General features: G+C 54.9%; 1 protein-coding gene across 1 annotated transcript; it reads right to left on the bottom strand.

Moving 5' to 3' along the window:
* Positions 1-1,223: 1,223 nt before the first annotated feature.
* On the bottom strand, positions 1,224-9,175 carry LOC147525857 (scavenger receptor cysteine-rich type 1 protein M130-like). The gene is made up of 8 exons (XM_086630866.1): positions 8,965-9,175; positions 5,572-5,898; positions 5,264-5,485; positions 4,602-4,916; positions 3,649-4,011; positions 2,848-2,964; positions 2,035-2,118; positions 1,224-1,444 (listed from the first exon to the last, which is right to left on the bottom strand). Exons 1-8 carry the CDS (start codon positions 9,173-9,175, stop codon positions 1,224-1,226), a joined length of 1,860 nt encoding a protein of 619 aa, XP_086486992.1.
* Between the last annotated feature and the right edge of the window lie 18,359 nt (positions 9,176-27,534).

The following is a 27,534-nucleotide window of genomic DNA, read 5'->3' as shown; positions in this document are numbered from 1 at the left end:
GATTTGCCCCAAGTGCGGCTTTACCAGCCCTGGGCTTTTAAGGAGCTGTGGCCACTCGCTCTGGCGTGGGTCATCAAACAGACTTTAAATGCGCTCAGGCATGGGTCGTCATGTCGACCTGAAATGCGTCTCCGTACAGACTTCAAATGCATAAATGCGTCAATGCGCCTCGCCCTGTGCCCATGATTCACAACAGTCTCAGGCTCAGGCATCTCCTTTAACGAAACACCTCCCCATCAGCGGGGGTCATCCCACGGACTGTAGATGCGTACCGTGCTCAGGCTCTGGCATCTCTTCTCAACGTGGATCCTCCACGGGCTGCGAGTGCGTCTCTGCTTGCTCCACCGAGGGCTGGCTACAAGGGGCTGCTGGCAAGGGGGACTCAGCCGCGGCACACGTTGTTCCGTCCCATCTTCACTGACCTCTTATCTGTGTGGCTGTTTCTCTCAGATCTCAGTCCTTCCTGGGTGAACTCGGCCCGGCCCGTTCTCCCCGAGTTTCCCAAGTGACTCCGCCGCCGCCATCCTCGATGGAGCAGGCACCGCCGTGCCCCCCTTCCCTTCTCCTTGCTCTTGGGCAAAGGCACATACCTTTCCGGTTCCTTTGTCCGATATAAATAGGGCAATTCGCAGAGGCGCAATTGGCTCAAGCCCCGAAGGGGATGGGAGTCCGGTCTGGTGGGCAGCTTCTGCCACCCGGACCTCCTCCCCACTTCAAACCATGACAGGGGCCACAGCTCACCCTGACATGGCAGCTCTGTCATGGCCTCTGCTCTGTGGGACCAGCATGGCCCAGGCAGGGCCTGGGGCAAAGAGCAGCCGGGAAAGCCCGGGCTGAGGGAATGGGTGCTGGGGGGCACCATGGGACCTATCAGAGCCATTTGGACGAGAAGCTGCCTGTGACCAGCAGGATGGAAATGTCTCTATCAGCAGGATGATTCCCCAGGGACCGTGGGCTCTCAGAGCCCCACAGCCTGACCCCAGGCCTGCTGTCCCTGAGACATGCCCCTTCCCACCGCCATGTCTTTGTTTTCCGATCCCCCTCATCAGCCTCAAGGAGATGCCCCAACACATGGGTGGGCAAAGCACCAGCTCCGGGTCAAAACTCCCACAGACATTTAATAACGACAAATATGATGCACAGTGTAAAAATGGGAATAAAACCAGAGGAAGCTTGGGGCTGTTTCTGCTGCCCATGAGTCCAGGGAGACGGTTCCCTGGTGCTCACGGCTCTCCCAGGGGCACGGCAGGGATGGGCTCTGCTGGCCCGGGGCTCAGGGACTGTTGTGCACCGAGCTCTGGTGTCGCAGCCTTTGTGACCTCACGAGGATGTGCCAGAGACACCTCTTCAGCATCATCATAGCCCATGCTCCCCGGGGACAGGGACGAGGTGTCACCTTCAGCTCCAGAGACCACGGCACTTCTCCAGGAGCGCAGACTGGCCTCTGCAAGCAGCAAGGGATGACACTGCAGTTCACCCCATAGGGTCTGTACATCACCTTCCTCCCTGCTCCTCAACACATTCAGCTCCTTCTCCCACCCCCAGTCCCTCCATGGAAAACTCCTGGGGCAGGTTCCCTCTTCCCAGGCACTTTGAGTCTCAGTATAGCAGTGACTTGGGTGGCACCAGCGATGGCATCCCAGGAACCAGCAGTGCTAAATTGCCCTCTCACCTCTGGGAGCATCTCTGGGCCCTGCTGCCTTCCGTGGCACCCTGAGCATTTCCCAAGAACCCTGCCCAGGGGCAGCATCTTCCCCAGGCTCAGAAACCTCCCTGGCATCATCATAACCATCCAGTGGGTCACCTCCAGGAAGGACAAGGACATCTGAAAGGAGAGGGGAGCTGGTGACAGGGAGAAGATGCGTCCTGCAGAGCAGAGGACAGGAGGATATGCAGGGACACAGGGCAGAGGCACTGATGGTGGCAGCATCGCAGGAGGCCCCCCTGTCCTCCCCATCTCCATCAGTGACACTCAGTGAAACCTCTGTCCATCACATGACTGCAGGGAGATCGACCCTTTCCTGCCTCCTTTACCTGGTGCTGATCCCAGACCATCTTCCTCTTCATTGACCCCAGGGTAGGGTTGCATCTGGGTCAGGGACTCCTCTGAATAGGAGCCTGAAGAGATGCACAGCGGATGTTGAGGAGCAAGGCCCACTGACCTGGCTCATGGTCAGCACTAGTCGTTGGGAGAAAGCTCCTCTCCCCAGCCCAGGACCAGGATGCTCTCCTCACAGCTCACATGGCCCAAGCGCTGCAGGGACTATGGGCTGGAGGGCTTCTAGATATTTGCTCAGGATTGGGGCCAGGAGAAAGGGTCATGCAGATGTTCCTCCAGGGAGGACTCACACCCGAGTGACCAAACCTCGCCTGTTTCTCCCACACTGGGCTGTAATCAATCTCCTCGTACACAGCCTCAAGGAAGGGATCCTGAGTTCTCCTGGAGCCTGGGAACAGAGGCAGGGCTGGCACAGGGACAGCCTGGGGGCCCAACACCTCAGAGATGGAGCCTGCTGCCCTGTACTCCTCCTGTCATCCCTCGTGCCCAAGAGCCCCCTCCATCACTACCTAGAGTATGGCCAGCCTTGGCCATCCCTCCTCTGCCATTTCTCTTCTCACCCCATCACCAGCTCCCCCACCTCTGGGCTTTCTCCAGGCCTTGCTGCTGGTGCCCCATGGCCAGGCACTCAATGGGACAGCACATGGGGCAGGTGGCAGCACACAGTCTCATCCCCCAGCTCTGCTTGTGCCCCTTTCTGACACCTGACAACACCCACAGCCCTTCCAGGAGGTATCTCCCCATGGAACCGCTGTGGAAGGAACCACTTCTGCGCCCAGCCCTGGCACTTAGCACTTGTCCAGCCAGGAGGGCCAGGAGCAGGCAGACGAGGACCCCCAGGATGATGCAGATGATGACAGGCACTGATACTCTCCCACTGCTGGTCAGACGGCCTCGGGTGGGATCTGCGTGGGCAAGAACATGGAAGGCGCATCACCAGTTGTGACCTCCACAACACAAGGCAGTAGAGGGTGGAGCACCACAGGGGTGAGTGATGGGGAAGCTTCTGCCCTGCTGGGTAAATGACAACCCTACCCACCCCACCTCCACCCCACCAGTGCCTCCTCCTGGGAGATTCACACCCCAGCAAGGAGCCCCTTCCATCCAGCTGTGGGTCACAGCCTGGTCCCAGCGATATCCAGCCTTGGAGGGAGGACAAGTTACCTGCTCGGGGTGGGGATGCTGCTGTTGTACTGGGTGCAGCTGCAGAGGAAGAAAGGAGAGCTGGGCTGAGAGGGTGAGTGTGCAGCTAGCGGGAAGCCTCCTCTCCATCACACCGTGTCCGTGTCTGTAGATGTCCCTGACACATCCCACCCAAACTACCCCTCCTGTGGTGCTAGAAAGGGTCTCTGCTCCGGGTGGCAGGCAGGATGGCACAGGCAGCACAGGGGATAGCCCTGGAGCTGCAGGGCCCCACGAGCAGTGGTCAGAGGACATCCAGTTCCACCACGGCTGCTCCCTGCCTGGCACCAGGCTCCTGCACGCCGCAGGAACACTTTTGCTCTTAGGAGGTCAGGACCGAGTGGACACAAGGCCTTCCCCAGCTCCCTGCCAACACCCGAGCAAGGGCTCCCAGCCCTGCCGCTAACCTGAGCAGCGTACGGCAGCATCTTCCTTATGCCGGCACACACCGCCATCCCCGGGCCGTGCCCAGCAGTCCTGCAGAGATGGCTCCATCCCTCGGCACTCCAGCTGCTCCAGCCAGATGGGGCCCGTCCCCATCCCAAACGCAGCCTCATGCAGGGCAGACACCGCGGGGCCACAGCCCAGCTGCCTGCAAGCCACCTCGGCATCCCGCATGTCCCAGGAGTCATCACACACTGTCCCCCAGGAGCCGCGGTGCCAGACCTCCACTCTGCCTGAGCACCCGTCCGTGCCACCCATGGCACGAATCTTCTCCCTGTCTGGAGAAGGCAAAGACCTCCCATGGTAGCGGGACAGCAGGCAGAGTCCTGCCAGACAACAGGGGCACACGGAGGAGCAGCTACCTGTGCAGCTCGTGGAGTTGGGGCACGGGGCCAACGGGGCTGGGGGCGTTTCTGGACGTCTCTCTGGGGAAAGAAACACTGCAGTGAAGAGGTTGGTTTGGGCGATGGTGCACAGGAGAGTGAGACTGAGCTCTGCTCCTGCCTCCCTGGACCTTCATGGTCATGGCAGGTGCACATGTCCCCGGTCATTCAGGGGAATCGTGCACGACTGTGGGGGGACCCCGACTGCTCAGCCCCAAAAGGTCTCTGGTTCACAGAGCAGTAGGAGCCTGTCTGTGGAGGGGAGGCTCCACAGAACTTCTGTGGCTTCTGAACCCTGTCTGGGCTTTTCTGAGACCTCCTCTGGAGCTGCCTTTGCCTCTCCTGGGCCCTGCTGTCAACCTGGGTGACGGCTGCTGCTGGACGTGTGTGGCTGTGGTCACCTTTGTGCCACCAGCAGCAGAAGGGTCTGACATGGAAAGGAAGAGCCTCTCCAAGGTCTTCCTCTACATTTGGCTGTGCTCAGTGTGGAGCAGGAGCTGGAGTGACACTGGTGCCTGCTGGCTCAGAGTTACCGTTGCAGATGATGTGGACCTCTTCTCGCAGGTCATCGCATGACTGTGGGTCCCAGGGAGCGGAGGGACACTGCCAGAAGGAGCTGGTTTTCTCCCCACACTGCACGTTATCCAGCCATGCAGGGCCAGACACCTTGCCATAGGGCAGGTGTGTTTCCAGGGATCCTCTGTCCCCGCAGCCCAGCTCCTTGCATGCCAGCGACACCGTCTCGAGAGTCATCAAGTTGGAGCAAACACTCCCCCACGTCCCGTTGTAGAAAACCTGCAGGCGCCTGGAGCAGCCATCGCTGTTCTGCAGCCTCAGGGCCACGAACTCTGGGAGGAAAGGCACGGAGGGGGAACAGGCTGGTCTGGGACGGGGGGAGCCAGAACACCTCTGCACTCCCCAGGCCCCCCATCAGGCAGGGCCATGGCCAGCGTGTTCCCATGCACTCCGAGACACAGAGAAGTCCCTGATGGACACTCCCCCCCCCCTTCCCACCAGCCCTCGGGGATGGCTGAGCTCCCCAGGGACCCCAGTGGGACTGAGGGCACCTGTGCAGGTGTGTCGGCAGGACGGGCTCGGGCAGGGGCTCAGGGGCAGCCATGGACAGCCTTGGCCGTGCCCGGCTCTCCCTGCATCCCAGCCTCCCCAGGGTCCCGCCGCATCTCCCAGCACAGACCTGAGCAGACGACTCCCGCGTCCTCCTTGTGCCCGCAGTCGTGCTGCCCCCAGGGCCCGGCAGGGCAGTCCCAGAGAGCAGCTTCGGCCCCGGAGCAGTTCACGCCATCATCAGACAGGTCCCAGCCATCGTCGCAGACGGTCCCCCAGCTGCCCTGGTAGTAGATCTCCACTCTGCCCGCGCAGCGCCCGGCCCCGTTCACCAGCCAGACCCGCCGGCTCCCTGCAGCGGGTACAAATCCCAGTTGCTGTCCGGGGCCGGCTGCCCCCACACCCCATCGCCTGGGCGGCCCGTGCAGCACCACTCACCCCGGCAAACGACTCCCACGTCCTCTGCCACCCCTGCTGCCCGTGCGCTCTCGGGCAGGGAGGTGTTGCAGAGGGTCAGGTCGGCCTCGTGCCCGGCGCACCGCACCCCTCGCAGCCCCACGGAGCCCATCCCTCTCTCAGGCTTTGAGGGGCTGTAGGCTGTCCCTGCCTCTCCGCACCGCAGCTGCCGGCACACCACGCTGGCCTCCTGCACGTCCCACTGTTCATCCAGGACTCTGCCCCACGTCCCGTGCCGGAAGATCTCCACTCGCCCGTCGCACCGGCTCCCTCCGCCCACCAGCCGCAGGGATCCAAAGCTGGCTGTGCCTGGGCAGAGCAGAGATGTCACAGCCACCGGCAGCACCGGGGAGCACGGCACCCGTCAGGGAGTCGGGCAAGGGGGACTTTCTGACCAAACGGGACAAGATGGAGCCTTGTGCCGACAAGAAGAGAGGGTAAAACCCGGGCCCGTTCTGCAGCTCCCACCCAGCTCTGCTGCTGCAGGGGCACCCAGGCAGCTCCTCCTGTCTGGTGGGATGAGGCTCTGCAGGACTCTCTGTGGGGATGGGATGCGGTTGTCTGCAGCCAGAGGGAGGGAGCAGAACCCGTAGCCCTGTCCTGGGAACATCCCACAGGACAAGAACAGGAAAGCCCAGGCCTGGCAGTGGCACCAGAGACTAAGCCACTGGCCTGGGGGCAGATGCCTGCCTCCGTCCAGTCCTCAGCTCTCCCACGGTAGAGCAGTCAGTCTGAGCAGGCAAAGCTCTCCAGAAGGCTCCTGGGGAAGCCAGGGTTCCTCCAGGGAGAAATTCAGCCTGGAACTGCCAGGGGACCCCTGCTTTGGGTGGCCACGTCACACACCAAGGGCAAACGGACTTAATGCAGCATTTTTCCAGCACTCACCTGAGCAAATGACAGCAGCAATGTTCCCATGGGAGCACGGTGAGGCCCCCAGGGTGGTCACTGGGCATTGTCCCAGGTGGGCTTCAGTCCCATCGCAGTGGAATGCATCTCTCCAGACAGGGCCAGTCTCTCTCCCAAAATGCTCTCTTCCAGGAATGGACTCAGCAAACCCACAGTCGAGGTGACGACAGAGAACGTGGGCATCCGAGAGATCCCAGCGCGAGGCACAGAGGGTCCCTCAGGTGCCCAGAACCTGGACCTCCACCCTCCCTGCACACGCTGTGCTGCTGTTCACCAGCCTGAACCCTGTGTATTCTGGGGACAGAGGAGGAGGAGAGGGTGGACTGGTGCTCCTGTATCCTCAGCAGCTGGCAGAGAGGCCAGAGGGACAGCATGCCTTTCTTCTACTTCTGCACAATGTTCCTGCTGCAGACAACCCCTCACCCCTCCTGTCCTCACGCCCTTCCCAGCATGGTCCGTGCTCTGTTCCCCAACTCCCAGCACAGCCCCAGTGTTTGACACCCCACCCGAGTCCTTAAGTGTGCAGGTGACAACAGCGCTGCTCATGTGGGTGCAGGGCTGGTCCCTGGGGGAACCCCTGAGGCAGGAGGTGAGGAAGGATTCATTCCCCACACAGTGCAGCTCTCCATCCCAGGTGGGACCGGTCCCTTCTCCAAAGTGAGATCCTCCAGCAACAGGCAGGGCCACTCCACACTGCAACTCCCTGCAGACCACGTCAGCAGCTTTTGGACCAAAGCGTGAGTCACAGACAGTTTTCCACAGGTTCCCATCAAGGATCTCCAAATGTCCTGAACAGCGGCTCTTCCCTTCCACCAGTCGGAATAATCCTGGGAAAAACAAACCAACTGGGAGCCGTCTGGCAATCAAATGCCCACGTCCCACATCACCTCCAAGGAAGCCGTGACCAAATCACCCATTGCACATGCCAGAGGAAGCTGCTGGAGGAGTGTTTGTGACGCAAACACATCCAGGCTCCCCAGCACCTCTTCTCTACACCATCACAGCCCTGAAGGGTATATGTCTAGTGCAGACCCACAGCAGACCCTGCAGATGATGTCAGCACCTTTGAGACCAAGGTGTGAGTCACAGACAGTTTTCCATTGTCCCCGTCATGGATCACTACACATCCTTTGCAGGGGCTGTTCCCCCTGACCAGCCAGGCAGATCCTGGAGACACCAAAGACCCCTGAGAGTTCCCACTACCCTCTGGCATTGCCCTGACCATGTCCCATCTGGTCTCCAAGGTGGTAAATAACAAAAAAGACCCATGACCACCCTAGCTACTCTCAGGGGGTGCTGATGGCATAAATACATCAGGGCCCCCCTGCTACTCCTCAGAAGTCAGCACAGCACTCATAGGCATGCTTCTCTCTCAAACTCACGCCACAGGCACCGCTTGGACAAACTGCTGCTGCCCCAGACACCTTGGGCTGCCCTGATCTGGTCCCTGGGCACTGCAGCCCCCAGAGCACTTGGGCTCCAGGGAAATGGGCCCAGGTGCTGTTGGCTGTTGTAGCTTGTCAGGGCCCCACTGAGCTTGGGGCCAGGCTTGAGGAACCCCTTGGTGCCACCAGAAACTTACACTGTTTCCATGGGGGTCTGGGGCTGTTGGTGGATGGGACATGTCACAGGGCAAAAATATGGTGAGGCTGTACCTGCAGTCAGTGTCTGTGCCATCGCCCTGCTCAGGCGCCTACCCTGGAAAGAGGTCCTCAGCCATGGCTGGAGGGCACTGCTGGGCATGTATGTCCCTGGCCAAACGCTGGGCAGAGGACAGGAGAGCGGACAGAAGAGCAGCCCTGGGCTTACACAAACTCCCAGCACAAGGACAGGCACAGAAGAGAGCCAGTAAGTGCTGACAAATCCCCTGTGGCACAGGGCAGCCATAGGCGGGAGAGTCTGGGCAGCAGGTGAGCACTGCCTGGCTGGGGTGGTGTCCCTGAGGATACGCTCTCATGGGGTGACCCTGGGAGAGGAAGGAGGTGTCACGTGCCGTCCTGTTTTTCTGACCAAGCCCAGCACTTTTCCTTGCTCAGCAACCTCTTTGCTTTTGCCAAGGGACTCCTGTTTGCCAGAGGACACAACCCAGAAGTAGCTGGCCATCTCACACCCTTCACCAGGACTGGGGGTGGCCACAGTGCCTCTGGCATGGCAGGACCTGTCCCTCATCACTGCCAGACAGGTCCTGGGGGAAGAGGAGGAGAAAGACGGGAATCGAGAGACAATGCAGAGCAGGGTGGGGGATTCACATGAGCCACCTCAGGGGCCAGGCAGGGTATGGACACCCTTGGGCAGGTTCTCACTGGGCTTTGAAATGGCAAAGGGACAGTAGAAATGGCAGTGCCAGCTCACCAGTACGACCAGCTACATTGGGCAATGCTCTGGTGCCTGACCGTTGCTTCCTGAGGGCAGTGCCAGGTTCCTTCCACAATCCCAGCCCCAGAGGTATGGAACAGGCTGTCCTCTTACCTGAACACATCACTCCAGTGTCATGAGCATGGATGCAGTCATGTTCACCCCATCCACTGTGTGTGCAGTCAGACAGGGCAGACTCGGTGCCATTACAGTCAACATCATCCATCCAAATGGGACCAGATCCTTCGCCAAAGTGTCCGTACTGAGGAGCTCCAACAGCAGAACCACAGTCCAGCTGCTTACAAATCACTGCAGTGTCGTTCATGTCCCACAGGTGACCACACACGGTGCCCCACTGGCCCTGTTGTTTCACCTCCACTCTCCCAGCACAGCGCCTGCTGCCATTCACCAGCCTCACCTCCACAGCCCCTTCAAACACTGACACAGGACCAGTCAGGACAGCGTTGAGCCCCAGCACTGTGGGTCTGGGGGAACCCCTGCCTGAGTGGGAGCCCCCTCCCCTCCAGGCTGTTCCCGCGGCAGCGCAGGGGTCCCCTCCATCCCCACGGGCTGTGCGAGGCTGAGGGTGTGCAGTTCTGGCCCTTCTGGGTCAGTTGTGGCCCCACAGACTTTGGTATCTCCTTCCATCCCAATGGCCCCTGGCTCTTGCCCCTGGCCCATGCCCGCCCAGGGCACCCGCTCCTCCCCAGCCAGCACCCTGAGAAGAGATCTGCTCCCCACAGTTCTCCCCTAAGCACACGCTGCCGCTTCTCCCCAGGACACCCACCTTCCCTGGACCACAACCTGCCCTGGTAACCTCCCAGCTCATCCTCTGCCCTCAGCCCTTTGTGTGTCCCCTGTGGAGCAACACAATGAGACCCCTCAACCCATGCCCCCTCCTCGTCCTTGGGCATCAGCCCAGCCCTGCCCTTGTCTAGGATCCCCCAGGAAGGTCACCTCTTTGCGAGCCTGTGGGAACAGATACCCCAGTTCCCTTGCCTCCACAAGCACAACCAATCTCCCCCTCAGGCTGACCCCAGGGCAAGAGGGAAAAGCCCACAGCCCTGTCCTGGCTACCCCTGAGGGTGGCTGTGCCTCTGGGCTCACAGAACAAAGAGCCACCAGTTGAGCCACAGCCAGCTCACAGGGCACAGTGCTGGCACAGCAAGGGCTCAAGGAAAGGTGTCCAAGGATGGCACAACCATGGACAAACCCACGCACCAACAGCCATAAACATGGGAGCCCTGGCAACGGAAATGCCCTTCTCTCATTCAGAGAGCTATGGGGTCAATGCACCTGGGCACCTTCAACCCCTTGTCACATTGACACATGGGAAGAAGACCCATTTCCAGAGAGAATCCCTGTGGTGCTTCTTGGCAGGAGGCGAGGAGGGATTCATTCCCCACACACTGCAGCTCTCCATCCCAGGTGGGACAAGTCCCTTCTCCAAAGTGAGATCCTCCAGCAACAGGCAGGGCTGAGCCACACTGCAACTCCCTGCAGACCACGTCAGCAGCTTTGGGATCAAAGCGTGAGTCACAAACAGTTTTCCACAGGTCCCCATCATAGATCTCCACACGTCCTGAGCAGCGGCTCTTCCCTTCCACCAGCCGGACAAATCCTGGAAAAAAAAAACAACAAACAACTGGGAGTTCCCTGAGCGTCTGGCAGTTAAATCATCTCCAAGGAACCAAATCATCTCCAAGGAACCAAATCAGCCATTGCACATCCCAGAAGAAGCTGTTGGAGGAGTGTTGGTGACACAAAAACATCCAGGCTCCCCTGCACCTCTTCTCTACATCATCACAGCACTCAAGGGTATGTGTTTGTCGCAGCACCAGACACAGCTCAGAAAATCTGCTGCTCTACAAAGTGCCCTGCACTGCCTGGCACGGTCCCCCCATCACTGCAGTGGTGTGCACAGTTTGGGTCCTGAAGAATAGGCCCAGATGACAATGACTGCTGCCGCCTTCTCAGTCCATGCATTGCTTGGAACCCAGCAGGGTCATCACCTTGACACAGTCAGAAATGCAGCCAGCAACCAAGGGTGTTCTGGTGTGTTGGAAGGTTCCAGTTAGGGGGGAGACATCACAGAGCACAGAATCAGTGTAGCTGTGACCATGGCTGGTCCCTTTCCAGACCCCTCTGATGTCTTGTCGGAGAAAGTGTCCTCAGTCAGGGACACAGTTCTCTGCTCCAAGTGGCAGAAGACCCACATGACCCCCTGGGCTCATGTTGGCTCGTATGGTAACAGCAGGAACAGATGAAAGTCAGTAAGTGCTGGCAAAGACCTTGTATCATAGGAAAGTGTGAGGAGATGATGGCAGGCAGGAGGGGTTGGGCAGAAGGTCAGTGCTGCCTGCATGGAGCCATGTCCGTGCAGGGCTGTCACAGCCCCAGGGACGTCCTAGCACCAGCCTGTGCAGGCAGTGGTGCAGGAGAGAGCACCCAGAGTCAAGCAGCTGCAGAGCTCCTAGACCTCGCAGTGCTGGACAACACAGCCGAGCCCTGGGGACAGGCAGAGTGTCCTGGGTTTGGCTGGGAAAGAGTTAACTTTTTGGCAGGAAGCTGAGAGAGGACACAACACAGGCAGCTGACCCAGCCTGGCCAGGGGCTACTCCATACCCTGTGACCTCAAGTCCACAGTATATATTGGGGGAGGTAGCCGGGGGAGGGGATTCGCTTCACAGTTCCAGAGTGGGCTGAGTTCTGGGTTCCGCGCGGAGAGAAGTTGGAGCACTCGTTTTGTATTGTTCTTGTAACGGCATTATTGTAGTTATTATCCCATCTTGGTTTTCTTGTATTGTCCTACGAAAGGATTTCAGCCGCCTTCAAAATGAGAACATTGTCACCTGGCTGCTCCGATGCTGGGATAACTGAGCCGATGGCGGCAACTAGAGGGTAGGGAAGCGGGGCAGCTGGGATCCCTGACTAGGGAAGGGGACATTGACAAGGCCATTGGAAGAAAACCACGAACCCTCAGCCTCTGGAGGTGACTTCTGTCAAGTGTGAAGGACAGGTACCCATTCAAGGAGGATATTCCATGTCATCCAAACAAGTGGACCACCATGGAAAGAGGTATCCAGTACCTGAAAGAGTTATCCATGCTGGAGGTGATTTACAATGGTCTGAATAATGAGCAGTTACCCACACATCCAGATGAAATCCAACGCAATCAGCCCATGTGGCAGAAATTTCTGCGGAGTGCACCAGCATTGTATGTCAACTCATTGGCAGTAACGTCCTGGAGACAAGGTGAGGAACCAACAGTGCAGGACTTGGCTGGTCGACTCCAGCAATATGAAGGAAGTATCTTTTACTCTGTACAGGCCTGCGTTGTGGCTGTGGAGAAACTGTCCCAGGACTTCCAGGTGGTCCTACTCACCACCTGCACGGACTCATAACTACTGTTAGAAGCAAGCGTTCCCCTGATCAAGAGAGAGAATAAGGAGGGTACACGCTGCGAAGTAACCTGTGGTTTTTCCTGCATGACCACATGTCGTGGTTTTTGGACTGAGGGTCGAGACAAGAACCGAGAGGGAGCACCCACCAAGCATGGTCCCGGGCAAAACATGACTCAGGCTTTCTTCTTAAAACAAAACAATTTATTAACAGTTACTAAACAAGAGACACAAGGGAACGAAACCAGTTACTTGAGAGGAGAAAGAGAAAACAAGGCCAGATCTTAAAACAACACCTCCCCACCCCGTTTCCTTTTGTTCCTGGCTCTACCTTCCCCCCAGCGGTGCAGGGGGACAGGGAATGGGGAGTGCAGGTCAGTTCATCCATGTTGTTAACTGCCGCTCCTTTCTTAAAGGAGGAGGAGTCCTTACACCACTTTTCCCTTGATTCAGTGGATCCCCTGCTCACAAGGAAAAGATCCCCAAACTTTTCCAGCGTAAGTCCTGCCCGCAGGATTGCAATCCTTCCCCATGGATTGCACCAGTTCAGGCTTTACCAGTCTCGGCCTCTTAGGGAGCTGCTGCCACTTGCGTCGGCGTGGGTCGTCCCACGGATTCCAGATGCCTCCACGACCTCGTCGTGCATTCCATGCCCATTATTAACAGTACCTGGTCGTGCATCCCCTGCTCCACGACCTCTCCTGGGCTCAGGCATCTCTTCCCCGATGTGGGTTTTCTCCACGGGCTGCGAGTGGGTCTCTGCTCCGCCGAGTGCACCCTGGCTGCAGGGGGGGCCGCCTGCCATCTTCACACCGATTGCAAGGGAAACCTCAGCTCCAGCACCCCTCCTCCTGCTCCATCTTGACTGACCTGGTCGTTGTGGGTGTTTTCTCTTAGATCTTAATCCTCTCTGGGGGAGCTCGGCCCGGCGGGCACCCCGGGAGCGAGGCGCTTCCCGAGCCCCCCATGCGGCTCCCCCGGCGCTATCTTGAGCACATGGCGCCGGCCCAGGCCCGGGCAGCCGCCCGACCGGGAGCCAGGAGCGAGGGCAGCGCCCTCCTGCTCTCTCCTCGTTCCTGAGCAAAAGACCTTTCCCGTCCCTTTGTCCCAACTTAAATAGGGCAATTCGCAGAGGCGCCGATTTGGCGCAACCCCCCTAGGGGGATGGGACTCAGATCTGGCGGCACAGGGAGCAAATCCCCTCCCTGCCACCAGAACACCCCCACAGACATCAAACTATCACACCACAGTGAGGACATGAGGAAATGGGATGGGAAACCGACCTCAACCCTAAAGGCAAAGGTACGGGAGTTGAAAGGAGAAACAATCACAAAAGGAGATCCTTCCAGGAAAAATGTTGCAGTTTCCAGTGGGCAGCGCCTCAGACAGTATAGAAGGGATGATCCTGTTTCTGATCCTCTTGAAGGAACTTCTAATTTGTTTTCACAAAAGGTGAGGGATGAATACTGTGACCGAGACTAGAGGGGCCCAGCCTCCAGCCAGGGGGAGGAGAGGGATAACAGGGTTTATTGGACTGTGTGGGTTCGATGCCCTGGCACATCAGACCCACAGGAATATAGGGCTGTAGTGGACACCAGTGCACAGTGCACCCTAATGCCAACAAGCTCTAAAGAGACAGAAACCATCAGTATTTCTGGAGTAACAGGGGGATCCCAACAGGCAACTGTGTTGGAAGGTGAGATGATTCTAACTGGGAATGACTGGCAAACACACCCCATTGTGACTGGCCCAGAGGAATAAACTACCTCAGGAGGGGGTATTTCAGGGACATAAAATGGTACCGGTGGGATTTCAGTATAGCTGCCGTGGAGATGGAAAAAATAAAACCGTTGTCTACTTTGCCCGGTGTAGTGGTTTTAGGCTGATCCAGCAACTAAAACTCACACAGTCTCCTTCTCCAGTACAGTAGAGAGGAGAGAAAGAAAAAAAAAAACCAAAGGGTTGAGGGTTGAGACAAGAACAGAGGGAGCACCCACCAACCATGGTCCTGGGCAAAACAGGCAGAGCTTTTCTCAAAGCAAATCAGTTTATTAATGATTACTTAGAAGGACAAAGGGAAACAAAAACCGATTACTCGAGAGGACAGAAAGAAACAAAACCAGATCTTAAAACCGACACCTTCCCCCCCCACCCCCTCCTTTTCCTCCCGGCTCTACCTCCTCCCCCCAGCAGCACAGGGGGCAGGGACTGGGGGAGTGCAGGTCAGTTCATTCCGTGCTGTTACTGCTGCTTCTTTCTTAAAGGAGGAGGAGTCCTTACACCCTTTTCCCCTGCTCCAGTGGATCCCCTACCCACGAGGAAAAATCCACAAACTTCTCCAGCGTGAGTCCAGCCCACTGGAAACAATCCTTCCCCACAGATTGCTCCGGTGTGGGCTATACCACAGTCTCGGGTACTTAGGGAGCTGTAGCCACTCGCTCCGGCGTGGGTCGTCACGCAGACTCCAGATGCCGCTCTGCCTTGTCATGCACCCCAACATGACCATCCTCAGGCTCAGGCATCTTCTCCCCACGGGCTGCGAGTGGGTCTCTGCTCCACCGAGGCCGTCCTGGTTGCAGGGGGGTAGCCTGCCATCTCACCATCAGCCGCAGGGGAAACTCGGCTCCGGCACACCTCCTCCCACTCCATCCTCACTGACCTGGTGTCGATGCAGCTGTTTCTCTCAGATCTCAGTCCTCTCCAGGTGAACTCAGCCCAGTGGGCACCCCGGGAGTGGGGTGCCCCCAAGTTCCCCAGCCGGCTCCGCTGCCGCCATTCTCCGTGGGCGGCGCCGGCCCGACACAGGCAGCTGCCCGGCCGGGAGCCAGGGAGCGGGGGCAGTGCCCTCCTCCCTTCTCTGCTCGATCCTGGGCGAAGCACCTTTTCCGGTCTCTTTGTCCTGACTTAAATAGGGCAATTCGCAGAGGCACCCTATTGGCTCAATCCCGACGGGGATGGCAGTCTGATCTGGTGGCTGGAACCGAACCTAAACCGGTTCCAAAACCGGGGAGGTCGCAGGGAGCAAAACCCCTCTCCTGCCACCAGAACCACCCCCCCTCCACATCAAACCATGACACCCGGTCTCTCAGAGGACTCTTCTGTCATGGGATTGTTGAGGGTTGAAGAACAGCAGGTGCCAATTCCTACTACAATGATGCACCGTTGAAAATATTGCACCGAGACTCTCTGATCTCCATCCATGAGCTGATTCATGAACTGGAGAGCCAAGGGGTGGTCGGTGAAACTCATCCACCCTTCAACGGTCCCAGTGCTCAAGTCTCATGGGGAGTGGAGACTGACAATCGTGGCCTGAATGAAGTCACACCACTGCTGAGTGCCGCTGTGCCAGATATGCTGGAACTTCAACAGAAACTGGAATCAAAAGCAGCCAAGTGGCACATCACGACTGATATCGCTAACGTGTTTTTCTCGATCCCTTTGGCAGCAGAATGCAGGCCGCAGTTCCCTTTCACTTGGAGGGGAGTCCAGTACACTTGGAATCGACTGCCCCAGGGGTGGGAACACAGCCCCATCCATTTTCCAGGGGCTGATCCAGACTGCACTGGAGCAGAGCAAAGCTCCAGAACATCTGCAGTACATTGACGACATCATTATATGGGGCAACACAGTGGAAGAATTTTTTGAGAAAGGGAAGAAAATAGTTCAAATCCCTCTGAAGGCTGATTTTGCCATAAACCAAGGTAAGGTCAAGGGACCTGCACAGGAGATCCAGTTCTTAGGAATAAAATGTCAAGATGAGTGTCATCACATTCCAGTGGAAGTGATCAACAAAATATCAGCTGTGTCCCCACTAACGATGAAGAAGGAAACACAAGCCTTCCTAGGCGTTGTGGGTTTTTGGAGGATGCACAGTCCAAGCTACAACCTAATTGTGAGCCCTCTCTACCAAGTGACCCAGAAGAAGAATGATTTTAAATGGGAACTTGAGCAACAACAAGCCTTTGAACAAATTAAATGGGAGATTGCTCATGCAATAGCCCTCGGGCCAGTCCGAGCAGGACAAGATGTTACAAACGTGCTCTACCTCGCAGCCGGGGAGAATGGCCCTACTTGGACCCTCTGGCAGAAATTACCAGGGGAGGCTTGAAGTCGATCCCTCAGGTTTTGGAGTGAAGGGTGCAGAAGGTCCAAAGCCCACTCTCCTCCAACTGAAAAGGAGATATTGGCAGCATATGAAGGAGTCTGAGCTGCTTCAGAAGTGGTTGGTACTGAAACGCAGCTCCTCCTGGCACCTCGACTGCTGGTGCTGGGCTGGATGTTCAAAGGAAGGGTCCCCTCCACACATCATGCAACCGGTGCCACATGGAGTAAGTGGGTTGCACTCATCACACAAAGGGCCCGAATAGGAAACCTCAGTCATCTGGGAATTTTGGAAGTGATCACAAACTGGCCAGAAGGCAAAGAGTTTGGAATGTTACCGGAGGAGGAGGAGGTGCCACGTGCTGAAGAGGCCCCACTGTATAATGAAGTATCAGAGAGTGAAAAGCCATGTGCTCTGTTCACGGACGGGTCCTGTCGCATTGTGGGGAAACATTGAAGGTGGAAAGCTGCTGTGTGGAGTCCTATGCTGTCGCAGCTGGAAGGCTTCAGGTGGCTCCAAGTAGACCAATGCTCTAATGTGAAGGCTTCAGGCTTACTCTAAGGAAGGCCCACACTCCTCCAAGGCTCAGGAGGAAATGCCTCGCCCTTAGGAGTAAACGCCCCGCCTTAAATAGTCAGGAGTCACATGATTTGCTAGATGGGTCAAGGCTATTGGTCACTTGACCATCCATCTCCCAGAGTGATTGGCTGAATGCTACAGCACCTGTTTCAAGGTAACTTTCCCAGTGTAACGAGCTACAGGTGTTTCTTAGTTAGACTGCATAGGGAAAGAACTTTCACAGGATGCTGCAGCAGCCAAAAGGTTTCTCCACAATTCCCCCTTTTTGTTTTAAGATTAGTTTAAATCAAGCAGGGAGATTTTTCAGCAATACCATGGGAGATACATCTAGCAAACCAGTCATACATTTAGTTATTAATTCTAACATTCTGACTCCGACGGAGACTTGAAATTTAGTCTCTACTCGTGGAAGGAACAGGTTGATGGCCGATGTCATTATTTCCATTAGAAGGGTCATTTGATGGATGATCTCCGTTCTGGCCATCATTTGGATATTGCCTGTTCTGTTTCTGATGTTGCAGGTCAGGGCGGACGCATCTTGCGGGTAGCCATCGTATCCCAGTATCTGTGGAAACGCAAGCATACCCACGACCCCAAGCAATAAGCTCATATGGGCCTTCCCACGTCTTAGTGAGTAGGTCCCGTATCCAGACTTTTGCTCGGGGCAGGTGCGTCTCGCCTGAAGACTGCAACGAAAGAAAGTGATTCAAAATAATGGGATTATTTGAATTTAATGGCACCGTAAGATGGTTAATTGTGTATAACGCTTTTTCTAGGCGACTCTGTGGGGTTTCTCCATGCATTCCCCCTTTTTGTTTTTCTAAAACACGCTTCAAGGTGCCATGAGCGCGTTCAACAATGGCTTGGCCAGTAGGAGAATGCGGAATACCCAAAGTATGATTTACACCCCATAGTTGTAAAAACTGCCGCGTCTTCTGTGAGACGTAGGCCGGGCCATTATCAGTTTTTATAGAAGAAGGCACGCCCAAGACCGCAAAAGCGAGTTTCCAATGGGCAATGGCATCGCGACTTTTTCTCCCCAGTATGAGCAGTTGCCCACATAGCTGAGGAGAAAGTGTCAATAGACACGTGCACATACTTAAACCTGCCAATTCAGGAACATGCGTTACATCCGTCTGCCAAAGCTGCAGGGCCTTTAGGCCTCTGGGGTTTACCCCGATGGCAGAGGTGCCGCAAGTCCGTGGCAGTCAGCGCAAGCGCTGACAATGTCCCGAGCCTCAGTGGGCGTTAAGTGGAACTGTTTCTGCAGGGTATGTGCACTTTGATGGAAGAAATTATGCGATGCCTTGGCTTGTGCGATTTTATCGGGCTGAGGTGCTACCCATGCAGGGTTAGCTAGCATGTCAGCCCTGGCGTTGCCTTCCGTTATAAAGCCTGGCAAATTAGTATGACTATGGATATGCAGGATGTAATATGGGTGAACTCGATCTTGAATTGCACACCATAAGGTTTTTAACAGAGAAAACAGAGCCGCATTATTCACTTCTTTCAGAAGTGAACAATCTAAGCGTTGTGTTATATCAGCCACATAAGCAGAATCGGTGACCAAATTCAAAGGTACCTGTGAGAACCGTTGAAAGGCCATGGCAACAGCCCTCAGTTCAACCAACTGGGCTGAGCCTGACTCATGGCCTTCCAGCACCTGCCACTCAGATTCCTCCTTCCAGGTAACAATAGCTTTCCCAGTTTTCCCAGACCCATCAGTGAAGACGGTGGGTCCTTGTACTGGCACTCGGCTATTTTTTGGCCGCAAGGTAAAGCTTGTCGATCTTGCCAATTGCAGCAATTTATGGCTAGGCAGATGGTATGCAATTTGTCCTGAGAAATTTTCCAGCGCACTTTGGAGAGGAGCACTGTTAGTAAGGCTCCACTCAAAGTATTCCTGCTGTACTGGCAGAACAATTATTGCAGGATCTGCTGCCACCAATTGTAGACAGCGCTGACGGCATTTGATTATCAGACAAGCAATTAATTCAAATAATGTAGATGCTGTCTTTTTTGGTTGGTGCGGCAAAAAGACCCATTCCAGAATATGCAAGGGGTCAGACCACTGTTTGTTCCATTGGCCAATGATACCTGTTGGATGAGAATCTGGAGTGGTAATAAAAACAGTAATATCAATGGAGGGATCTATTCGGTAAAACCTGACGAGCAGAAATGGCCTGTTGAACCTCCTCTAGTGCCCGTCGCGCTTCAGGAGTCAATTTTCGAGGTGAATTCAACTCAGGGTCCCCCTTTAAAATATTGAAGAGCGGCGCAAGTTGTGCCGTGGTTAGCCCTAGATAGGGACGTAACCAATTGATGACGCCCAACAGTTTCTGAGCGTCATTCAAGGTCTTAATAGAACTCGAGAATTGCACCTCTTGGTGTTGTATAGTTTGGTCCAAAATTTTGACTCCTAAATATCTCCAAGGAGGATGCTGTTGAACTTTCTCCGGAGCCACTTGCAATCCATAAGAATGCAGAGCAGCGAGTAGCCGAGGCTGTATCTTCAGCAGCTCGTCCTGGGTGGATGCTGCTACCAGGATATCATCCATGTAATAGTAGCAGTATGCTTCAGGGAACTGGCTTACGGATCCCGGACAAAGCTTGAGCAACGTACCCATTGACAGATAGTCGGGCTGTTCTTCATGCCCTGAGGTAGGACCTTCCATTGATATCTCTTTGCAGGTTCAGCGTTGTTAACCGCAGGTACAGTAAAGGCAAATTTTGGTTTGTCAATTAGGATGTAAGGGGATCGTGACAAAACAGTCCTTCAAATCAATGATCAAGATTTCCCACCCTGCTGGAATCATGGTGGGTGAGGGCATACCAGGCTGCAATGCTCCCATGCTTTCCATTACTGCATTGATTTTTCGGAGATCTTGTAGCAATCTCCATTTTCCTGATTCTTCTAATTACAAAGACAGGCGTATTCCAGGGACTGGTAGAAGGTTCAAGGTGTCCCTGTTGTAATTGTTCCTTAACTAGTTGATGAAGGGCGACTAATTTTTCTTTTGGTAGGGGCCACTGGGGTTGCCAGATGGGTTTGTTTGCTAACCATCGCAAAGGCAACGTAGGATATTGTGCGCCCTTCAGTAGAGTGGCCCCCATCAAAAATTTGTCCCGATACGTACTCCCCAGGCTGCCAAGACATCTCGCCCCCAGAGGTTGAGGGGAGCTGTAGTGACATAGGGCCGAATTGTAGCTGTTTGACCCTCTGCGTTCTTTACCACCACAGGTCGTTCGCTTCGATAACTCTGTGTGGTTCCTCCCAGTCCTGCAATGGCTGACCCTGCGGGGGCTAAAGGCCATGTAGGAGGCCATGCGGAGAAGGAGACGATTGTCACATCAGCTCCTGTGTCAATCAAACCTCGGAGCTGAATCCTGGATGGCTGGGCATCTGGCAATATTAAGGTGCAAGTCATCTGTGGCTTTTGGCTGGAGATATCCGCAGTCCAGTAAACTTGCGGAAGTCCTGTGGAACCAAAACCACCACCTTCACGACCCTGTCGTTTTGCCTTAGGGACACTTGATTTGAAGGGTACAAGTTGAGCGATCCGAGTCTTTTCGGTATTGTGACAGAGGGGGTGGGCGTGGAAATCATCGCACAGATTTGTCCTGTGAAGTCAGCGTCAATAACTCCTGGGTGAACAAAGATCCCTTGAATGGTGGTACTAGATCTGCCCACCAATAATGCACTTAGCCCATGTCCTAGAGGCCCAAATGCATCCAAGGGAACCTTATAGACCCAACAGGATTCTAAGACGACTGTTGTTGCGGTGCATACATCCACCCCGGCTGATCCCTGGGTGCTGGCTGAAAGCTGGCTGAGTAAGCCTGGGTTGGTATCATGCTCTGGGGAAACATTTCTGTCTGAGCGCACATCCCCATTGCGCTCCTGGGGAAGTTTCCCGAACGAGTCAGGGGTCGGCCATTGGCATGGTATAACGATTCACAATATCTCGCAGAATGGCCTGGCTTATCGCATCTTATGCAGCGAGCAGGTCTCCTGCTATCCTTGTTTCTTCTTTGTCTTGTCTGTCTTTGTCTATTGTCCCTATTAGGTTGTCTTTTCGGTTCCGGGTCAGCATTTTTGGGTTGAATAGGCCGTAGAATTGTGGCCAGAGCAGACTTATAGCTTTCAGATTCTAGCTTAGAGCATGCTTCGATCATTTCTGTTAGTGTAGGCTCCCCTGGCATGGAATTTATGATTTTTCTACATTCTTCATTGGCATTGTCTTTTGCCAGCTGCTTACATAGTAGTTGTCTCAAGTTTTCATCTTCGACCTGTTTTTCAAGGGCTGCAGCAACTTTCTCTACGAAAGATAAAAGTGTTCTTTCTGCCCTGATAAATCTTCACATACCGTGTTTTTGGGGCAGCCATATCTATGCCCTTTAATAGAGCTCCCACGCCGATCTTTTGGGCTTGCTAAGAACTTGGGGGTGCCATGTAGCTTGAAAATCAGGGTCAGCGAAAGATTGGCTCCCAGTAGAGCATCTGCTGGAGCTCCGTATCTGGGGTCAGTTGGGGGTAATTGCATATTTCGGCTGCAGCTCTCTCAGCCATTCTTCTCCAATTGGCCTCGAAGACCGTATATTGTACTGGTTGAAATAATACTTGACCTAGATGTTTAATGTCGAATGGGGGAGAGTAGGTCAGTATTAATATCCTGATGATCTGCATGACCTGAGGAGAGTCTAACCCGTATTGTGCTACCTTGGTTTGCAGGTCTTGGACTACCTTCCAGGCGATGGTTTCGTGTTTGTCAATTTGACCTGAGTTGGGAAGCGCCTTTTGTACTGGAAAGGCTGGATCAGATCCTCTGTTCGTTCATTACTTCCCTGAACAGTCTGCTCAGACCCCTTTCAGGCAACCCAACTTTTTCTATTAGATCCCAGTCGCCAGCTTCCAGAGCCCGCCTCTTGACTTCTTCCCAGAAACCGTTTTGAATTTTTTGGACTCACAGTCACCTTGCATTCGGGAAGGGTCCAGGGACGGTTGTGGGTCGGCCATGTTTGTTGTTGTCTGACCGTCGCCACGGCTTCCTGCAGTGATGAAACATCATCAGGCAGGGGTGTGTCCAATGGCTTCTGACAGGATGCAGACACTGGGCCAATGGGTCGTGTAAAGGCGGAGGCTGGGGCGGTTGTGGAACAGTCCATGGAGATGCAGTCTGGGTTGCGGAAACTTGTGTCGGCACCACTGTCCGTGAAGGTGCCACCTGCTGTTGTCAGTGGCATGCTTGGCGCCACTTCCGGGGTCGTTGCTGGGCCGGTTGGCACAGCCAGCCCAGGTTGTCCCGGTACGGATCGGCAGCAGTAACCCGCCGCAACATTTCCATCAATGCCGTTAGTTGTTGCGACATTGCTTGCAAACCTGCCATAACCTGGTGTATTATGAAATGCGTTGTTCGGGGTGCTCCATTTGTGCCCGTGGCAGATAGCCGGGCGCTATGGGTGATGCCGCAGGACATGAGGTTGCGGAAGACCAGGGTGCCATGCCCGGGAATGGTCCTTGTGGTGCCTGGTCTGGTTGAAGGGCAAAAGGCGGAGCAGTAGGAAAAACACGTTCCGTTGTATTGGCCGAAGTAGCTGGTTGAGATGCAGAAGAAGGGGAGGCTGTTGGGGCGAAGGGTGGGGGACGCTCCAATGCTTTGTCTTGTCCAGAGGAGTATTCCGGCGTCAAAAAATCACGAGGAGGACACTTGGGTTGGACATAATCTCGTAGGGAGGGGTAAAGCTTCTGTGCAGTCCCCACAACTTTCTCCATATCTGAGGACAGCGGGGGCACAACTGGTGCATTACCCATGGTCAGTCCCCTTTCAGATAATTCATCGTCCCCTTCAGAAACTTCACTTGTGGATTCATCAGAATCTGGCAATACTTTTTCCTTCCTTTCTACTGTCCATTTCTGCATTACATCATATACAGTTCCCCAAATACGTAGCAGACCAGTCAGGTTCTTTCGTCCAAATACTGTTTCATAGATTAGCTTATCCCCTAGCTGCTTCCACGCTTCTGAGCTAAAGGGGGTGTTGAGGTCGGTCAGGCATTCGTGCTCTGCCGCCCAATCTAACAGCTCACAGAGAGCTTCATCACTTATTTTGGCACCTGCGATTGTCATTGCAGGTTTGAGAATGGAGAACATCATGCTTTCTTTTGTGGAGCTTTGTCCCATCATTCTAATTTGCAGTTCGTCCCTTGGAGCCCCGTGTACGGAAGCACGTACCTTCAGATCTTAGTTGTGGCTGGATCACGTCGGGGTCACCAGTTGTCGCAGCTGGAAGGCTTCAGGTGGCTCCAAGTAGACCAATGCTCTAATGTGAAGGCTTCAGGCTTACTCTAAGGAAGGCCCACACTCCTCCAAGGCTCAGGAGGAAATGCCTCACCCTTAAGAGTAAACGCCCCGCCTTAAATAGTCAGGAGTCACATGGTTTGCTAGATGGGTCAAGGCTATTGGTCACTTGACCATCCATCTGGACCACCAGTGCCAGCACTGAGGGTCCAGAGGCTGGGGAAGGATCGCAGGTATGTTCAAACGAACTTACACTGCCGTCCAAGAGAACCCCTGTCGCTCCAGCCAGCGAGTCGGCTTTGTCGGGAGCCCTGCTAAAGTGTATGTACACCAACGCACGCAGCATGGGAAATAAACAGGATGAGCTGGAGATGCGTGCACATGAGCAGGGCTACGACCTTATTGGCATCACGGAGACGTGGTGGGACGACTCCTATGACTGGAGTGTCAACATGGAGGGGTATAAGCTTTTTAGAAAGGACAGGAAGGGGAGACGAGGAGGGGGTGTTGCTCTCTATGTCAGCAACCGGCTGGAATGCGTGGAGCTTCGCCTGGGGTCGGAGGAGGAGCTGACAGAGAGCTTATGGGTCAAGATTAGAGGACGGAGACGGATAGGGGATGTTACGGTAGGGGTCTGTTACAGGCCACCTGGCCAGGAGGACAGAGCAGATGAGGCGCTTTATAGCCAGATAGGAGCAGCCTCGCGGTCACAAGCCCTGGTCCTCATGGGGGACTTCAACCACCCTGACATCTGTTGGAGAGACAATACAGCAGGGCACAGGCAGTCCAGGAGGTTCCTGGAATGCGTGGATGACAACTTCCTCCTGCAGATGATAGAGGAGCCGACAAGGAGGGGTGCCATGCTCGACCTTGTGCTCACCAACAGGGAGGGACTGGTGGGTGAGGTGAAACTTAAGGACAGCCTTGGCTGCAGTGACCACGACACAGTGGAGTTCAAGATCCATGGGGCAGCAAGGAAACCATTCAGCAAGCTCTGTACCCTAGACTTCAAGAAGGCGGACTTCGGCCTCTTGAAGCACCTGATGGGCAAAGTGCCGTGGGAGGTGGCCCTGGAGGGACAAGGGGCCCAGGAAAGTTGGTCCACATTCAAGGAGCACCTTCTCCAAGCTCAGCAGAGGTGCATCCCGACGAAGAACAAGTCGGGCAAAAAGACCAGGAGGCCGGCGTGGATGAGCAAGGAGCTCCTGGACCAACTGAAAATGAAGAGGTTAGCCTACAGAGGGTGGAAGCGGAGACAGATAGCCTGGGAGGAATACAGAGAAGCTGTAAGAGTGACCAGGGATCAGGTGAGGAAGGCTAAAGCCCTGAAGGAATTGAATTTGGCAAGGGATATAAAAAGCAACAAGAAATGCTTCTATAGGTATGTAGGGGACAAAAGGAAGTCCAAAGGAGAATGTAGGCCCCCTCCGGAAGGATACTGGTGCTCTAGGTTACCCGGGACATAGAGAAGGCTGAGGTACTCAATGAATTTTTTGCCTCAGTCTTCACTGATAAAGCCTCTTGTCTTACCACCCAAGCTGTGGAAAGAACTAGCAGGGACTGTGAGGATGAACCACCGCCCACTGTACTTGAAGACCAGGTTCGAGAACATCTGAGGAACTTGAAGGTGCACAAGTCCATGGGACCTGATGAGATCCATCCGCGGGTCCTGAAGGAACTGGCGGATGAAGTTGCCAAGCCACTGGCTATTGTATTCGAGAAGTCGTGGCGGTCTGGCGAGGTCCCCGATGACTGGAAGAGAGGGAACATAACCCCCATTTTTAAAAAGGGGAACAAGGAGGACCCGGGCAACTACAGGACCGGTCAGCCTCACCTCTGTGCCTGGCAAGGTCATGGAGCAGATTCTCCTGGGAACCATGCTAAGGCACATGGAGAGCAAGGAGGTGGTGGGTGACAGCCAACATGGCTTCACCAAAGGCAGATCGTGCCTGACCAACTTGGTGGCCTTTTACGATGGGGTGACAGCATCGGTGGACAAGGGTCGACCAATGGATGTCATCTACCTGGACTTGTGCAAAGCTTTTGACACTGTCCCGCACGACATTCTTCTCTCTAAATTAGAGAGTCATGGGTTTGATGGATGGACCACTCGGTGGATAAGGAATTGGCTCAATGGCCGCACTCAGAGAGTAGTGGTCAACGGCTCAATGTCCAAGTGGAGACCGGTCACGAGTGGCGTCCCTCAGGGGTCCGTGTTGGGCCCGGCCCTCTTCAACATCTTTGTCGGTGACGTGGACAGTGGCATGGAGTGCACCCTCAGCAAGTTCGCCGATGACACCAAGCTGTGTGGTGCCGTCGACACGCTGGAAGGGAGGGATGCCATCCAGAGGGACCTTGACAGGCTGGAGAGGTGGGCCCGTACCAACCTCATGAAGTTTAACCAGGCCAAATGCAAGGTCCTACATCTGGGTCGTGGCAATCCAGGCATAAATACAGACTGGGTGGTGATTGGATCGAGAGCAGCCCTGAGGAGAAGGACTTGGGAGTACTGGTGGACGAGAAGCTCAATATGAGCCGGCAATGTGCTCTTGCGGCCCAGAAGGCCAACCGCGTCCTGGGCTGCATCAAGAGGAGCGTGGCCAGCAGGTCGAGGGAGGTGATTCTCCCCCTCTACTCTGCCCTCGTGAGACCTCACTTGGAGTACTGCGTCCAGTTCTGGAGTCCCCAACATAAGAAGGACATGGACCAGTTGGAGAGGGTCCAGAGGAGGGCCACGAAGATGATAAGAGGGCTGGAGCACCTTTCCTATGAGGACAGGCTGAAAGAGTTGGGGCTGTTCAGCCTGGAGAAGAGGAGGCTCCGGGGTGACCTTATAGCGGTCTTCCAGTACCTCAAGGGGGCCTACAGGAAAGATGGGGAGAGGCTGTTCAGGAGGGCCAGTTATGATAGGACAAGGGGTAATGGTTTTAAAATAGAGGGAGGTAGGTTCAGGTTGGATATTAGGAAAAAATTTTTTACTATGAGAGTGGTAGAACACTGGAACAGGTTGCCCAGAGAGGTGGTGGATGCTCCATCCCTGGAGACGTTCAAGGCCAGGTTGGACAAGGCCCTGAGCAACCTGATCTAGTTGGAGATATCCCTGTTCCTTGCAGGGGGGTTGGACTAGATGACCTTCGAAGGTCCCTTCCAGCCCTAACCATTCTATGATTCTATGATTCTATCTCCCAGAGTGATTGGCTGAATGCTACAGCACCTGTTTCAAGGTAACTTTCCCAGTGTAACGAGCTACAGGTGTTTCTTAGTTAGCCTGCATAGGGAAAGAACTTTCACAGGATGCTGCAGCAGCCAAAAGGTTTCTCCATGCACTATGCAACAAGTTGCAGAAGCTGCTGAAGAAGAAGCTGCTGAAGGAGAAGGTGAATCGGGTCAGTTTTGCAGAGGTGAAAGCCCGTTAAACTGGCCTTAGATATTGCTGAACGGGAAAAGTGGCCAGTGCTCTATCTCTGTACTTACTCGTGGATGGTGGCAAAGGCCCTGTGGGGGTGGCTACAGCAGTGGAAGCAGAGCAACTGGCAACGCAGAGGCAAACCCATCTGGGCTGCCCTGTTGTGCCAAGACATTGCTGCACGGGTAGAAAAGCTGGTTGTGAAAGTACGTCGTGTAGATGCTCATGTACCCAAGAGTCGGGCAACTGAAGAACACCGAAGCAACCAACTAGATGGTGGGATCAGGCTGTTAAGATTGAAGTTGCTCAAGTGGAGCTTGACTGGCAACATAAGGGTAAAAAATTTTTAGCTTATTGGGCCCATGATACCTCAGGCCATCAAAGAAGGGATGCCACATACCAATGGGCTCGTGGTCGAGGGGTGGACCCAACTGAATGCAATTGCACGGGTTATCCATGAGTGTGAGACATGCACTACAATCAAGCAGGCCAAGCGGTTAAAACCTTTCTGGTATGGAGGCTGATGGTCAAAATAAAAGTATGGGGAGGCCTGGCAGATCGATCACATCACAGTTCCACAAACTCACCAAGAAAAGTGCCATGTGTTCACAATGCTGGAAGCAATGACTGGATGGCTGGAAACATATCCTGTACCCCATGACACTGCCCGGAACACTATCCTGAGCCTCGAGAAACAAGTCCTATGGTGGCATGGCATCCCAGAATTGAGTCAGACTACAGGACTCATTTCCGCAACAACCTCATAGACACTTGGGCCAAAGAACATGGCATCGAGTGGGAGTATCACGTCCCCCACCACACACCGGCCTCTGGGAAAATTGAAAATCCAACGGACTGCTAAAAACAACACTAAAAGCAATGGCTGGTGGAACCTTCC

Source organism: Tauraco erythrolophus, unplaced genomic scaffold (assembly GCF_009769465.1).
Source record: "Tauraco erythrolophus isolate bTauEry1 unplaced genomic scaffold, bTauEry1.pri scaffold_56_arrow_ctg1, whole genome shotgun sequence".
Lineage (NCBI taxonomy): Eukaryota > Metazoa > Chordata > Aves > Musophagiformes > Musophagidae > Tauraco > Tauraco erythrolophus.
This window is presented reverse-complemented; position numbering and strand designations above follow the sequence as displayed.

Excerpts from the sequence above, each read along its gene's own strand:
- LOC147525857 (XM_086630866.1), bottom strand. The coding sequence starts at position 9,175 with ATGAACGACACTGCAGTGATTTGTAAGCAGCTGGACTGTGGTTCTGCT. Across the intron at positions 5,899-8,964 it reads CACTGGAGTGATGTGTTCAG|GCACAGCCAGCTTTGGATCC; the intron begins GTAAGAGGACAG and ends TGCTCTGCCCAG. Across the intron at positions 5,486-5,571 it reads CGTGGGAGTCGTTTGCCGGG|GGAGCCGGCGGGTCTGGCTG; the intron begins GTGAGTGGTGCT and ends TACCCGCTGCAG.